General features: G+C 44.8%; 1 protein-coding gene across 1 annotated transcript in view; it reads right to left on the bottom strand.

Moving 5' to 3' along the window:
• Galntl6 (polypeptide N-acetylgalactosaminyltransferase like 6) overlaps positions 1 to 14,318 on the bottom strand; it is a 1,076,513-nt gene that overhangs the window by 11,105 nt on the left and 1,051,090 nt on the right. Inside the window, exon 11 of the mRNA XM_076553306.1 lies at positions 6,908 to 7,057. Coding sequence (XP_076409421.1) covers positions 6,908 to 7,057 — 150 coding nt within the window. The remainder of the gene's footprint in view (positions 1 to 6,907; positions 7,058 to 14,318) is intronic.

Genomic DNA, 14,318 nt, shown 5'->3' with positions numbered 1-14,318 from the left:
TTACTAGTATTAGGTAGATTTGTATCCTGGTAAGGAAATTCCTTCAAATGGTGCTCATTGGTCGTCTAGTGCCACTTCGGATATATAATAGAGGGCTCAGTTAGCGAATTTGTGCATCGGGAGGTAATTAACTCAGATGAAGGCATTAAATGTGTGTTGATTCAACTGTGCGTGGGAAAATAATAAAGTATTTCAATTGCTATTAAGTTGGGCCAAAGAGTCAAAATCCAGATTGAGGTAAAATTGTGAATTTAAACCTTTTATTACTATTTTTGGGGTATGACGGTAATTAACTCAAGGCCTTGTGCATTGTGTGTAAGAATCGGCTCTATGATTGAGCTACATTTCCAACCCATGAGATAGAACTCAATAGAGACAAATGACTAACTCCACACATACAAAAGATGAATTATACAGGTAGAAGATGAGAGAGGTGTCAGAGTAGCAAAGGGAAAGAGGTTATTAGTATTTTTAAATGCCAAGAGCTAATTAAAAAGCCAAGTGTACGAATTAAGCAAGAAAACTAGTCAGCTCACGCTTAAGTTAACAGCAACACTGGTTATAGCAAGAGATGATAGAGGCTTGAACAAGGGGGGCCAGTCACTCCTCCATTTTCCATGATTAAAGCAGACTGGCAGTTTTATACTCCTTTCTGGGTTGTATGCTATTTTCTAGGACTCTCTAGAGTAGTGGTGGCCAACCTTCCTGATGCTGAGGCCCTTTAATACAGTTCCTTCAATTGTAGTGACCCCCCAGCCATAACATTCTTTTTCATTGCTACTTCATAACTGTGACTTTGCTACTGTTATGGATGATAACGTAAATATCTGTGTTTTCTGATGGTCTGAGGTGACCCCTGTGAAAGGGTCATTCAACCCCCAAGGGGTTGCGACCCACAGGTTGAGAACTGCTGCTCTAGGTGGACTATCCAGGAGATGAGTTTGATCCAAGCAAAGTCATGGGAAGGGTAGACTCTGGAAACTGGACCACTTCCTCAGAAGTAAAGACGGGTGAACAGGCAGACATTACCAAATAGTTTTCATTTGTCTTGAGCAAAAAGGATTAAACTTAATCTCTAGAGTACCACAGGCTAGCAAAGACCTCCCCAGCAAGAGGGAGTGTTGGGAATGAATGGGCAGACCGGGAAGAGCTGAACTCTTCGACTATGACCACACACTTAGCATCTTGTAAAGGTGCCAAAAATCAGAAGCCGAGGAGAACCGCAAAGAAGGGTCTTTGTTAACTTAATTGTGGACACTGTAGTTATTTTGGGCCTTAAGTCCTGTCTCACTAGAATGCTTCAGACTAGCAGATGCCTCCCACCTGGCATCTTTGTGGACCAGCATGATTTTATGATGTAGAGACCAAAGCCTAGCATGTAAGTGAAAATAAGTCATCAAATGTTGGCACATGCCAAGAATTTCACTCACTCACTTACTCACTCACTCACTCACTCACTCACTCACTCACTCACTCACTCACTTTAAACTAATGGGTCAGTTGTATAGATATCAGTTTAACTTTCTTATCTCTACTCCCTGTTTAATGCAACTTAAAAGTATTTTTTTTTTTTAAAAAAATGGGAATTAAAGTTTAATTCCCTAGAGAGCAACTACAAAATCAGAGTTTCTTCTCACAAATGCCAGGCAAGAACTGAAGTACAGCCCAGTCCCCTTCTGCCGTTTTCTCTATGGAGGCCTTGACATTTCCCCCACCCCCAGACTTGAACTCAACTATTTACCTTAAGCATTTTATGATAACTACAAAGAACAGCTTTTTCAGTTCATGTTCTAGTTTTTGTTGCCCAAGTAGAGATAATTGTTTTCATCCTGTTGAAACCGAGCTAAATGTTCTAATTCAATTTTAATAGTTTAGTTGCACAGTCTTTTGGATTTTCAAAATACTCAAACACATCATCTGTGAATAGTCCATTTATCCTCTTCCTCTCAAATCCTGACGCCTTTAAACTTCTTTATTCTTCTGATTACACTAAATATGAGATCCTGTGCAAGTTTGAATAGAGGTGATTACAGTCTACATCTTATTTTATACCCAGTCTCTCAGGGAAAGTTTTCTCTTTCTCCCCTTTCTCCCTCCCTCCCTCCTTCCTCTCCTCCTCCTTCTGCCTCCACCCCCTCCCTCTTTCATACAATCTCCCTCTTTAGTCCTGGTTGGCTAGCCTGGAACTTGCTATACAGAACAAGGCTAGCCTTAAACTTACAGCCTTCCTGCTGCTTCTGCCTCCCGATAGGATTGCAGGTGTGTTCCACCACATCTGCACAGCTGGAGGGAAGTTTTGGTAGTAACAAGAGAGACGTGTTTGTGGGCTTTTAGATGTGCCTATATATGGTAGATTAAGTTATTGATTTCTATGAGTTTGCTTTCTATTTGGCTATTTGGTGAGATAGTGGAAACTTTAGTATTACACACACACACACACACACACACACAAGAATGCACATACACACACTCATATTTATAAGTATATATTTTTTTGCAGTCACCTCTCAAATAAATGGCTTGTGCTCAGTTTCTTAATTTAGGTTATATATTTGGGGACACTTTAAATAGGATACAAGCTCTAGGCCATCCAATAAAATGTGCATGTAAAAGGAGTAGGCTATGGGCGACAGCTTTCAATCTGGTGAGGGTGACAGCGGTTCTTGTTACTCAACAGAGATTTGCTTCAGTGATGTGGCGTGCTAGGTTACACTTCAACACTGTGATCAACGTAAAGAGTGTGTTTGTCACCCACACAGATGGGGATTTGGACCTACCATCAGAAATTCAGCTCCAAGCTTTACATGGTTATCAGTTAATTATTATTCCCGTTCGAGTAATGATGAAATGAAAGTGGAGGAGAAATAGCCTTAAGCTTTTGTGTTGCTGTTCTGAGACAAGGTGTCACTTGGTAGCCCTAGCTCACAGAGTCTAGGCTAGGACTCATTGTCCAGGCTAGGCTGGTCTTGCACTCGTGGAAATCCTCCAGCCTCTGCTTTCTGAGTCCTAGGATTACAGTTGTGCGCCACCACTCTGGCCAGGCTATAGTAAGTTGGACTAAGACTTAAGAGAGCCTGACCATTATGTTGACCAGATGCTGAAGGGTTTGGACAAGAAGTGAGAGGTAAAATGAGTTTGTCTTCTACTCAGTGAGAAACCAAGTGGCGTATAAACCAGAGGAATGTAATGGCCAGGTGTTTGGGAAGCTCCCCCTGAACGAAGTTCACTGTGAGAAGGGCAGGGAGATCCTTTAGGAAGCCATCATAGTGATGGAGGGTAATATGGGAACCAGGGCAGGAGCTGTAGCAGGGGCAAAGTGTGTGTGTGTGTGTGTGTGTGTGTGTGTGTGTGTGTGTGTGTGTGTGTGAGAGAGAGAGAGAGAGAGAGAGAGAGAGAGACAGACAGAGACAGAGACAGAGACAGAGAGACAGAGACAGGCAGAGAGAGACAGAGACAGGGACAGGAACAGAGACAGACAGTGATGGAGACAGAGACAGAGAGAGGGACAGAGACAGAGACAGGGAGAGGGGTATTTGAAGACAATGGCTGGGCACAGGGAGGAACAAGTAGTAGTGACTGAACAGATGTGTGGACTGAAGAGGAGAAAAGAGTTTCTTGTTGAATAATGGTTTAAATGTTTTCACTGGGGTTGCTGCTATTTGAACAGGGAGCCCCCTGGTGGCAAAAGAGAACCAAGGTGGGGATTCCTCTCATACAGGGCACTGGTGGGCTGTTCTGAGACACATTGCATACAACCATAGTTACAATATTATAAAATAGGGATGCCCCTCTTTTTTGGTGTAGCAAAGAGACATATTTAAGAATAGCTGAGAGCTAATTAATTGTTGATAATGGACCAGGAAGCGGGATCTGATCACAACCTTGAACTGTTCAAAGGAGGTAGATACTAGCCAACTTCTTTCTCCAAGAAATCTCCATGTAGTTGGAAAAGATTAACTGGCTTCTGTAGCACTAAATTCAACACACACTAGGTACCTCTCCTGGGGATTATTGATCTTCTTTCTTAAAGAGCACAGCTGAGAAGTGAATAGAGACTTTGAAGCTGTATGCATCTGAGTTTGAATGCTGGCTTCGCCACAATTGTGCCAGCATTGATCTGAGTTTGAATGGTGGCTTCGCCACAATTGTGCCAGCATTAGTATCCTCCCCTGTCCATTGCTCATAACAGCACCTCAGTGGTTATGGGGATTCAGGTGATGGGTGTGAATCAAGGCTTCCTCTTCCTTAACAGTTGGAGGTGGTCCTGAGGATTCCCTCAAGTGCTCAGGTGATGGTCCTTTAGGCTAATCCATAAATATCTATTTTAAAATATGGTAATAAAAATGGGGGCACTCCAAAACAACCTCAGAAAAATTAGTGAACTGGTAGACCACTCCATTTTCCTGAGGCCAAGGACTGTAGCTGAGCAGGGATCCTGAGAGCTCTCCATCTGCGTGTTTTTTTTTCCTCTAGGTGTTGAGCAGCCCTTGAATTTTCCAAAATTCCAAAACAGGTGTGCTACATAGGTCTGAGTCATCGACCAAGATGAGATATTTCAGAAACTTGCCATTTTAAGCCTTGGGCATGTTCCTGATTGAGTATAAATACCTTGCTTGCTATATAAATATGCAGAGTGCAACCTCTTGCTGAGCACTGCAACCGATCTGAGAAGCTAGGAAGAGCATAATCACATCTAGCGATTATCTTTCACCAATCCAGTCCCTTTGGATACTGGAAAGGTTTGCAGTGTTAAAGCTCGTACGAGTTAGCATTTGAAATCACTGTGGCCCATTTTTTTTCCTCTCCAGGAGCTCTGTGTGCACATGCATTAGTTGGTCTTATCCATCTGTAAGCTTTTGTAAGCTCCCTAATGAAAACAACTGCATTTTCAAGGCTTAATTGCATCTTATTGAGTGGTCTATCTCTCGTTCTGTAAATGTCCAATGATGAGAAATGTTCTGTTCATTAGAAACCACCAGCATGTGAGGGAGAGCTGGTGTTTTATTGACGTATCCAGAAAATATCATCCTAAAGGTCAGAAAATAACTATTGGAGAAGGAAAAAAAAAAAGCCTCCCCTACTCCACTCCGCATAGACAATATTGTATTGAATAGCGAGAGTTTGACAAGACTAATCAATTACACACTTCATAAAGAAAACAGTTAGCAATTCCCTCCCTGTGTACTTGTGAGAGCATCTTCTCATTAGCTCTTTAGATTTTAAATTGCTTTGTAAGACGCAACAGCTAACATTTTGTGCTTTTTCTTGAGCTGCAGCAAACGTCTGCTGGATCCGAGGGAGGTGCTGACATGTGGAATGAAGAGTACAATGGAGTCTGCTCTGAGTGAGGCTGGTTTGGGGTACCCACCTCAAGAGGTAGGAACTAGAGCTCTGGCTTTCATGAAGTGAAGAAACCCATCCAAAGCCACTGCCCACTCCACTATCCATCCCCTCAGCCTCTCCCTTCAGGTTTCTGTAGTTTGGGGGAACATGGGCTGGCCTTTGTCACAGGTAGCCATGCTCCCGGATAAAGCACTAGGTACATTTTTTTTCTGATAACCCAAATAAGTCTGGATTGTGCAGACTTCTGTAAACAGAAGGCATCGGCTCTCCGGCTGGGAAATAGTTAAAAATAATACTTAAAAATACTTAAAAGTAAAATAATTGCTTAATTAACTCAATAAACATGAGTCTATATTTGTTTTACAATTATTTTCTATCATTAAGTATATTTGTTTTAAACTATTTCTATCATTAAGTATTATCTTGTAATTTAATATTTTTTAGGTTTCCCAAATACATTTGCCTTCGATATATCTGGGAAGACTTGTCCAAACGATCACAAATGGGTTACTTTTTGTCCAAGTGTTAAAATTATATCTACGTGGATATATATGTATGCGTGTGTGTGTGTGTGTGTGTGTGTGTGTGTGTGTGTGTGTGTGTGTTACTGCAACTGTTTTAACCAGACAGCTGCCACGGAATAGCCAGGGGTATGCAGTTAATTAACAGATGCATTAATCTATGTGTGTTGTGAATTAGGATTTTTTAACAATTATACATGTGTATTTGCTTATTTGACATGTGGCCACTTTCTTCCTCAAGTTGGTTGAGCTGAGTTTAGATGTCTTCCCTGTGTTACTAGTAATCTGGAGTCATTTTTCAGTTATAGCTGCTTGGGAAATGGTACACACAATCAGTGAGGGTGTGAGCATCTCTACTGCATCTTTCCCTGTCACATGTGTGAGCTGGGTGTGTGTGCATATGTCCAGGTGACTGAACCAAAACAGGGTGTTTTTAACCAACTTGTCAATCTGAAAATCATGACTGTTATAGACTAGTAGTTAAAGATGTGTTACATTTATTTATGCTGTGGAACATTTGTTTAACAATGGAAAGATGTGCTGCATTCTTTCACGTTGCATTGTTTATCTGTGAAGCTGTGTTACTGTGCCTGTCTGAAACACCTGATTGGTCTAATACAGAGCTGAATGGTCAATAGACAGGTAGGAGAGAGAGAAATAGGTGAGGCTGGCAGGCAGAGAGGATAAATAGGAAAAATCTGGAAGGAGAGATCAAAGAGCAAGAAAAGGAGGAGAGGAGGACATCAGGGCCAGACATCCAGCTATGCAGCAAGCCCTGGAGTAAGAAACAAAGAAAGGTATAAAGAAAGACAAAAGTCCAGAGGCAAAAGGTAGATGGGATAATTTAAGTTAAGAAAAGCGGGCTAGAAACAAGCCAAGCTAAGGCTGGACATTCATAAGAAAAGATAAGCCTCTATGTGTGTATTTATTTGGGAGCTGGGTGGCGGGCCATCCAAAAGAGCCAAAAAAGTAAAACAACAACAAGTAAAACCCCAACCCACTACACATGACAATCCGAGAATGAGCGCAGAACCGACTCTTACCTTCCGGTATCCCCAGAGCTGGTTCCCTTTCATGCCGTGACAGTCATAGAGCGTGACAGGGCTGCTGTGTGAGATTGCATCGAAGCAGAATTTTCGGGTGTGCAGAGGCTCACCGGGTCGAATATCTTCTCTCCACCCAAAAGTAAAGAGCTGGCAAAAGAACAGCAGCAGAGAAGCCACAGTGAGTTCACGTGGGGGGCGGGGGGGGGGAGGTTCCAGAGCGTGGGGAGAGACGTCGTCGTGACAGTGCAGAGCTCCCATTTTGTGAATACCAGGAAGAAGTCTAGCTCAGCACAATAGAGGCATTGAAAGGGCATGCTTCAAAGGGCTCCCATTTTGTGAATACAGGGAAGACATCTATCTCAGCATGCCTCAAAGGGCTGTGACAGCTGTACCTGCGGCCAGACTGGTAAAAATGCAAGGGAGAAGTTTTCAGTTAGGAACAGGTAAGGAAGGGGAAAGGGGAGGGGTGGGAGGGAGGGAGGGAGAAAGATATTTTGAAGGTGGGGGAAGAGGAGAGGGAAGGATGAAGGAGGAGAGAGGGGAGAGGGAGAAGAGGGGCTAGGAAGGAGAGGAGAAGGAAAAGCCTTTAATAAAACTTTTAGCGTTTGTTGCGTAGATAAAAGGTTCCTGGATCAGGGACTGCAGCGTTAGCCTAATGAGCAGATTAACTGCCAACGGACAAGACTTAAAGTTGAGCTGGATTGATGCTCGCACCTTGAAAAATCCAATTTTAAGGAAAGCCGAGCGCAATGGAGTAAAGAACAGGCAAATTAATTTTCTAGCATAGGTCAGAGGAATTCTGTGGGGCAGTAGAGACAGTTTTGGATCATAACTCACAATAAGATGTACAGTTCGCACTTATCGGTCCCTGACCTCCAACCTGAAACAGGAGTTTCATGGGATGATAGGTACCACAACTCCACTGAATACATCAATTAATATGCCGTCCATCATTTCCTATCCTCATCTGGGTTATCGTCTCACTCTATATTACAAATGCTACTTATGACATCCTAAATGAACTTTACAATGGGCTCAATTAACAAACAGCATTCCTATTGAGAAAAAGAGCATTTTCTTGAGTTCCCTGAGCTGAACCACATTTGTAGGGTACGTCCAAGAAAGTCCTTAATTAAAGGAGAAGACGGACTGGAGAAGCCTTGGGCTTTCTTCCTGTTCTGGTTCAGTAGGTTATGTAATTCTCAGACGAGCGAGGACTCTAGGAGGCAGACAGCTGTGTGAAGCAGAAGTGTCAGGGCCAATGTCTTACTGACTGACGGAGAGCAAGCGGAGTGTAGAGCTGTATGCAGCTAATGCCCTCACCACTGGCCTGGTCCTCCGTCTACTTGGGTTTTCAGATCCTACCGAGAGAATCTGGGGCAATTCCAGAGATGGCTAAGAGAAAACAGTTACGTGATGGGAATCTGAAAGCGACTGGAAGGACTAGGTGAAGTGGTCTAAACTAGGCAAAGAAATGATTGAAATCCAATACATGCGTGAAGGCATCTGAGTAAAAGTGGGTGTCTATGCTCTGTTCCCTTGAAAGGCAGGACAAGAGACCAGCTCAGACAGGACAAGGGGTGTCAGGTTGGGCACTTGTGATGGAGTCTTGAGCAGGAATTGTGTTCTCTGTCTGTCTGTCTGTCTGTCTCTCCTCGTTGTCTTAGGTCCTTCACACAGGAGAAGTGTCTGTTTGTGCTGTTCCTAACTTTGAGCTCTCTTCTAAGGGGGCTGCTCCCGTGGCTTTTGAAGTACCATGCTCCTCCGCAGTAACCGTCTTTCATCTGTCTGCTCAACATGGCGTCACCAGGGGTGTCTGTCCTCCTTCTTTCCTGCTCGGGCTTAAATTCTCTCAGACCAGCTTTCACCGAAATGCTCCGAACCCACCAACCACGTTGGGTCTGGCTCCTGGCAGGGTTTTCCTGATCGTGTCTCCCAGAGGACTCAAATTCAGCATATCCTGCACTCACCGGAGTTTCATTTCTTGGCTAGCCTGTTCTCCTGTGATTTGTTTCAGCTGGTGGTAACGCCATTCATCTCGTCAGCCGTGGAGTCTCGGAACTTTTGCCTCCTCTTCTTTCCTCATCTAATTACCTGGCGAGTCTTACCAGCGTCTCTCTTCTTTGGCAGGACCGGGGATGGAGCCCACCGCCTCACACACACTGGGCAACCACCGTACCGCTAAGACACATCTTGGCACTTTCATTTCCTAAGCATTTCTGGAATTAGTTTCATCCTCCAAATCTTCACAAACGTCGTTCTCAACATCTCTTGTGTAGACTATTGTCATAACCTGTTTCTGTTCCTAATTCTTTCCCGTGCGTGCGTGCGTGCGTGCGTGCGTGCGTGTGTGTGTGTGCATACACACTCACTCTCATGGCGGTTCAGGGGTCAGAGGACAACCGTAGGTATTATTCTTTAGCCACTGTACACTTTGGTTTTAAAGACAAGGTGTCTCACTGGCTGGGACTTGCCATGTAGTCTCACTAGACCGGCAGCCAGTGAGCGCTAGGGACCCTCACGAGTGCTTCGCTTCCTCAGTGCTGGGACTAAAAGTGTGTGTGTGTCACCAAACCTGGCTTTTAAAATGGATTCTGGGGCTTGAACTCGGGTCCTTGTGTTCGCAAAGAAACACATACCATGAGCCGCTTCCCTAGCCCCTGCCAACCTTCCTGTCCTTGCTGCCCACGCTCCTGCCCCTCCTAGTGGACAGCGAAGTCGGTCTGGGATGCCCGTCTAGTTAGGTCTTCTGTCAGCCTAGAATCCTGCGATGGTTTTTCTCCTCAGTCTAGATGTCCAGTCATCCAAGCAGCCTTCATTTCTTAACCGCTTCATCTTCTTCCTCTCTTTCCTCATTCTGTCACGACCGTCCACTGGGTTTCCATATCGCTCACCAGGTCGTGAGACCCTTGGTGGCGGAGGGTGTCCTTTTAAAACTCACCTTCCCAGCGCCCAGAAAAGCACAGGTGCTCGATATGTTTGACATGTGTAACATGTACTACTTACCTCACCAGAAACTTGAAATAACTGTCAAGATAAATGACAATTAGTTTTAGTCCTTTTTTTTTTTTTTTTTTAAATGGGCCCTACGGGCCTTCAACTCATCACATAGCCCAGGCTGGCCTTAAATGCCACATCCTCCTGCCTCAGCCTCCTGATGACCGAGATCATAGGTATGCCCCATTCTGCCTGATTTCGATCAAGAAATCGTAACTGGCGTACCTATTTCTCTTTTGTCTCTGTTGCTGTGTGTGTTTGGGGGTGTTTGTGTGTCTGTTTATTTTGAAAGATTTATTTTGGCTCATGTTGGAGGAAACCCTCAATTACTGTAGAGAAGACACGCGGGCTGGCGTGTCTGTCAGGTTGCTGCCCACATTGCCTGTGCAGTCAAAGAGGGAGAAGCAGATGCAGAGATCCACAGCCAAGCACCAGGCCGAGCTCCAGGATTCCAGTCGAAGAGAGAGAAGAGGAATTCTATGAGCAAGGGGCATCAAGATCATGATGGGGAGACCTACAGAGGAAACCAAACCAAACTAGTGGGAACTCATGAACTTTAGATCAACAGCTGTGGAGCCTGCATGGGACTGGGCTAGGTCCTCTGCATAGGAAGACAGTTATGAAGCTTGATCAGGGCCCACCCTTAGGACATGAACTGGCTTTTTGGAGCCCAGTGCCTATGGTGGGACACCTTGCACAGCCTTGGTGCAGGGGGAGGGGCTTGGACCTGCCTCAGCTGAATGTACCAGGCTCTGCTGACACCCCATGGGAGACCTTGCCTTGGAGGAGGTGGGATATGGGGGTGGGGTGGGGGGACGGGGGGGGGGGGACGGGGGCAAGGGTAGGGGGTGGGAGGAGGGAGGGGAGTTGTGGTTGATATGTAAAATGAATAAAATTTCTTAATAAAAATACTTAAAAATAAATAAAATAAAAATAAATAAATAAAGGATGCTAGAGGAGCATCCGCGTTCATCTCTCTCAGGATTGCTCAGCTCAGTCAAACCTCTCGGGAAAAGCCACACAGGTACCTCCTGAGGTGTGTTTCTTGGGTGACTCCAAATGCAGGCAACCAGATGTCTAAAAAATTTTATTTGCTTGTTAACTTTAGGGGGTGGGAGCTGAGGCAGAGGCTCCGGAGGAGGAGCACACTGTTACCGTCATGTTTCTGCTCAGTCCCTCTCTCTCTCTCTGACATACTTGTTCTCTTTCTCGTTTTCCTCATCATCCTCTTCTTTGTTCTTAGAGACTTCCATATAATGTGTTTTGATCATATTCGCCCTCCCTCGACTCTTCCTAGATCCACCAGAGAGGGAGAGTGATCAGTTGACCCGGGCTGCACTCTTATCTCTAAGATACACAGTCTCTCTCCATGCAGGGGGTGGGACTGTGTGCCCAGCTTCTCTCTCTCTCTGTCTTAGCTTATATATACCCGGAAGCCTAAAGATGAGAGTTGTAATCCCTACCTATTGAAGATCATTCATTCGACAGATCTGACTTCTGCCTCAAGTGTCCCGGCATCTTGAATTCCATTTCCTCCCACTTTTCATTACATAGATCCCTTAAGGTCCAAAGAACACCCGAGTGACAGCAAGTCTGTCTCTTAGATGTCATCTGCTGTCACAATTGTATCTGGTCACACTTAGGCGACTTTTGTTTCCTGTTTCTAGCTTTGTATCGATGGCTAGAAAGGAATTTTCATAGGGTATTCTGTATTGTTATTGCTACCTGGTGATTGCAATCCTGGGCCCTGGGTGATAAATCTTCAAATTATACCAATTGTTTTATTTTTTTCTACACCTTCCAATAACTAATTTTCCCCTCTCTTACGTCTTTGAAATGCTTCCTGTAGTCATTTATCTTCCTCAATGGCCATGTCAGACTGATCATTCCTTAGACATGTTTTTCTCCAGAGCAGAAACCAGCAGACATGTTGAGGACATCTCACCATTCAGGGACTTAACTGTGACACTCACAAATCTGCCTCCTACTCCTGGGCGGTTCTGACTAGCCAGAAGCATCTAGATTTACTTACTAAAAGCCCCGGATGCCTTTTGCTTTCTTTTCAAACCCAAACCATTCTTTTAAAAGTAAATAGATGTCAATTTCCCGCCTTTCTTCTTTTGAGCGGTACTTTAAAATATAGATTTTGAGTCATGACCCATTTCCCTGCTTCTGTATTCGTGTGGCGTGTGTAACATTGCCCGGGTCCGGATTGTAATGTATTATACAAATAAATTCTCCAGATCGGAGCTGCAAGTATACTTATCTTAATCTGGCAACCCGATGAGACAGTTGAAAAACATTTTCTCTCTCTCTGTGGGGTAGTTATATTTTATTTCATCGTTAGGGAGTTTGCAGAAATTTGAGTTATAGCAGGTTTCTCCCTACAGTTTGTACTCATCAGAATGCCGTTTTGAGATTGTTTCTCCCCCCAAAGAAAAGGCGTGTGTCCTTTCTCTGCACGCATTGTCTTGTTTGGATTTCTGTTTTGTGTGTGTCCCCCTCCTCCAGATCTTGGAAAGAGAAAGTCTGTCGGCTTCCTCAGCAGGACCGCAAGGCCTGCAAGGCTTCCTCCCAGCAGGAGCCCAGGGCCTGCTTGCTGGGCCTGCTGAGAGAACAGCCAAACTAGGCCAAGCCAAACACACCTCCTCTCCCCCCCTCCCCCCCCCCCCCCCGTACTCATAACGGGGGCTGGGGAGTTGCCTTCCAGATCTTGCACTCTTATTTGGATCTATTTTTTCCTGTTTTTCCTCGATCCCTAGAGGAAGCTGGGAGCCAGCACACAATGCTCGAGTGATATCAAAGAGCTTAGCAACGACCCCGGAAGGATGAATCATATGCCTGCTTCCCCCACAGAAGCTGGATTAGTCCTGAATAATGTTCTGCGGCAAAATTCCTCCCTTCTAAAGGCATGCTTCAGTGGCCCCTTGTTCGTCGTCGCCCTTGGGACAAGTTTGTCTATTCTTTAGTCAGTTCGACGGCTTTGGAATTAAAATGAATATCCATAATGCCCCTGGCCTGATGTACTTCTCATCCAGGAATTTTAACTTAAACGTACAAGAATGAATTATAACTTACAGTCTTTAAGCAAAATATTGAACAAGGCTTTCATTAATTATTGTCATATAAATTTGCCTTACATGGTGGCAGGTTTCAAGCCGGATTCAAGTTTTTCCTCCCCGGCAACCTTTGTTCTCTTTGTAGTTCCAGCCTTAGGACTACAGAGTCCGGAAATCTTTTCAAAGAGCTGTATTAAGTGCAGGGATAGATAGATACCTATTTTTTTCCCTGCCTTGTGAAGTTTTCTTCTTGTCTAGTGCTGCCCTCTGGTGACCATTCTGTAAATTACATACCAGAGATTTTTTTCCCCCCAGTTTAGCCTGAGGTAAATGAACAATCAACAATAAAAGTGTGTGCATATACTTCACTTTCTCCGTGGTCATTTTTATCTGTCAAATAAGAGTTCAGGCCAGATCATGCTCCATTCTAGAATTTTCCTGTTTAGAAATATTAAGCCTGGTTCAGGTATCCAGACATGTATCCCCATAAGCTATCTAAATTCGTTTCCCACTTGGGCTGAAAAGAGGAGATAAATTTAGCCCCAGAGACGAAGTTTTCCCTTAAAGCTTCCCTCTTTAATTTTAGAGACTGTCCTTCCTACATGCTCCAAAGGCTGGCCTTACGGGTAGCCTCTTAAGCATTCTTGCTTGCCCTCAGGCGGGAGTCCCGTCTGCTTGTTGGCAGTGCCGGCCTACCATATTCCTCTGATGCTCGGCAACACCTCAGCAGTGCTTAGCGGAGGACACGGAGGAGGCGGAGGAGGCCAGTGAGTTCCCTTCTGACACCTTGTAGCTATCACCACATCCTAGAGCTGCAGAGCCTTCTGGGAATGGTTCATATATTGGAGTGGATGAGCATGTTGGGAATGGACCAATGCATCCATGTCACAGGAGCCTTGAACCTGAGAGCATGACAGTGTGTGTGTGTGTGTGTGTGTGTGTGTGTGTGTGTGTGTGTGTGTGTGTAGACAGAAGGGAGAGTACAGTGACTGAGTTGACTTCATGTGGGAGTTAATGTTACGTCTCGGGCACCATTACTTCTCAGAAAACCCCATAGAGGAGGTAGGGCCTGTTGTTCTTATTTAATGAGGGAGAACCTCTGGCCCCAAAGAACTGAACAAGGCTGCTTGGCTTAAAGTGAGATCCATGCTGGCCGGACTCTAAGGCGTGTCTGTCTTCCTAGATCACCGTTGGATGAGTAACTACTTAGAGGGCGTTAGAAGATGTCGGTGTCAGCTGATGGAGTCATCCTCGACTGGTGTTGGAACTGGCTGCTTTCCCAGCAACCTGACGCTCTGATTGTAATTCAGGATGCAGGAGGGCCAGGAGGAGGAAACAGGGAGGAGACAAGT

The sequence above is a fragment of the Peromyscus maniculatus genome, chromosome 17 (genome assembly GCF_049852395.1).
Source record: "Peromyscus maniculatus bairdii isolate BWxNUB_F1_BW_parent chromosome 17, HU_Pman_BW_mat_3.1, whole genome shotgun sequence".
NCBI lineage: Eukaryota > Metazoa > Chordata > Mammalia > Rodentia > Cricetidae > Peromyscus > Peromyscus maniculatus.
Note: the sequence above shows the minus strand (reverse complement) of the source record. Positions and strands in the feature narration are given on the sequence as shown.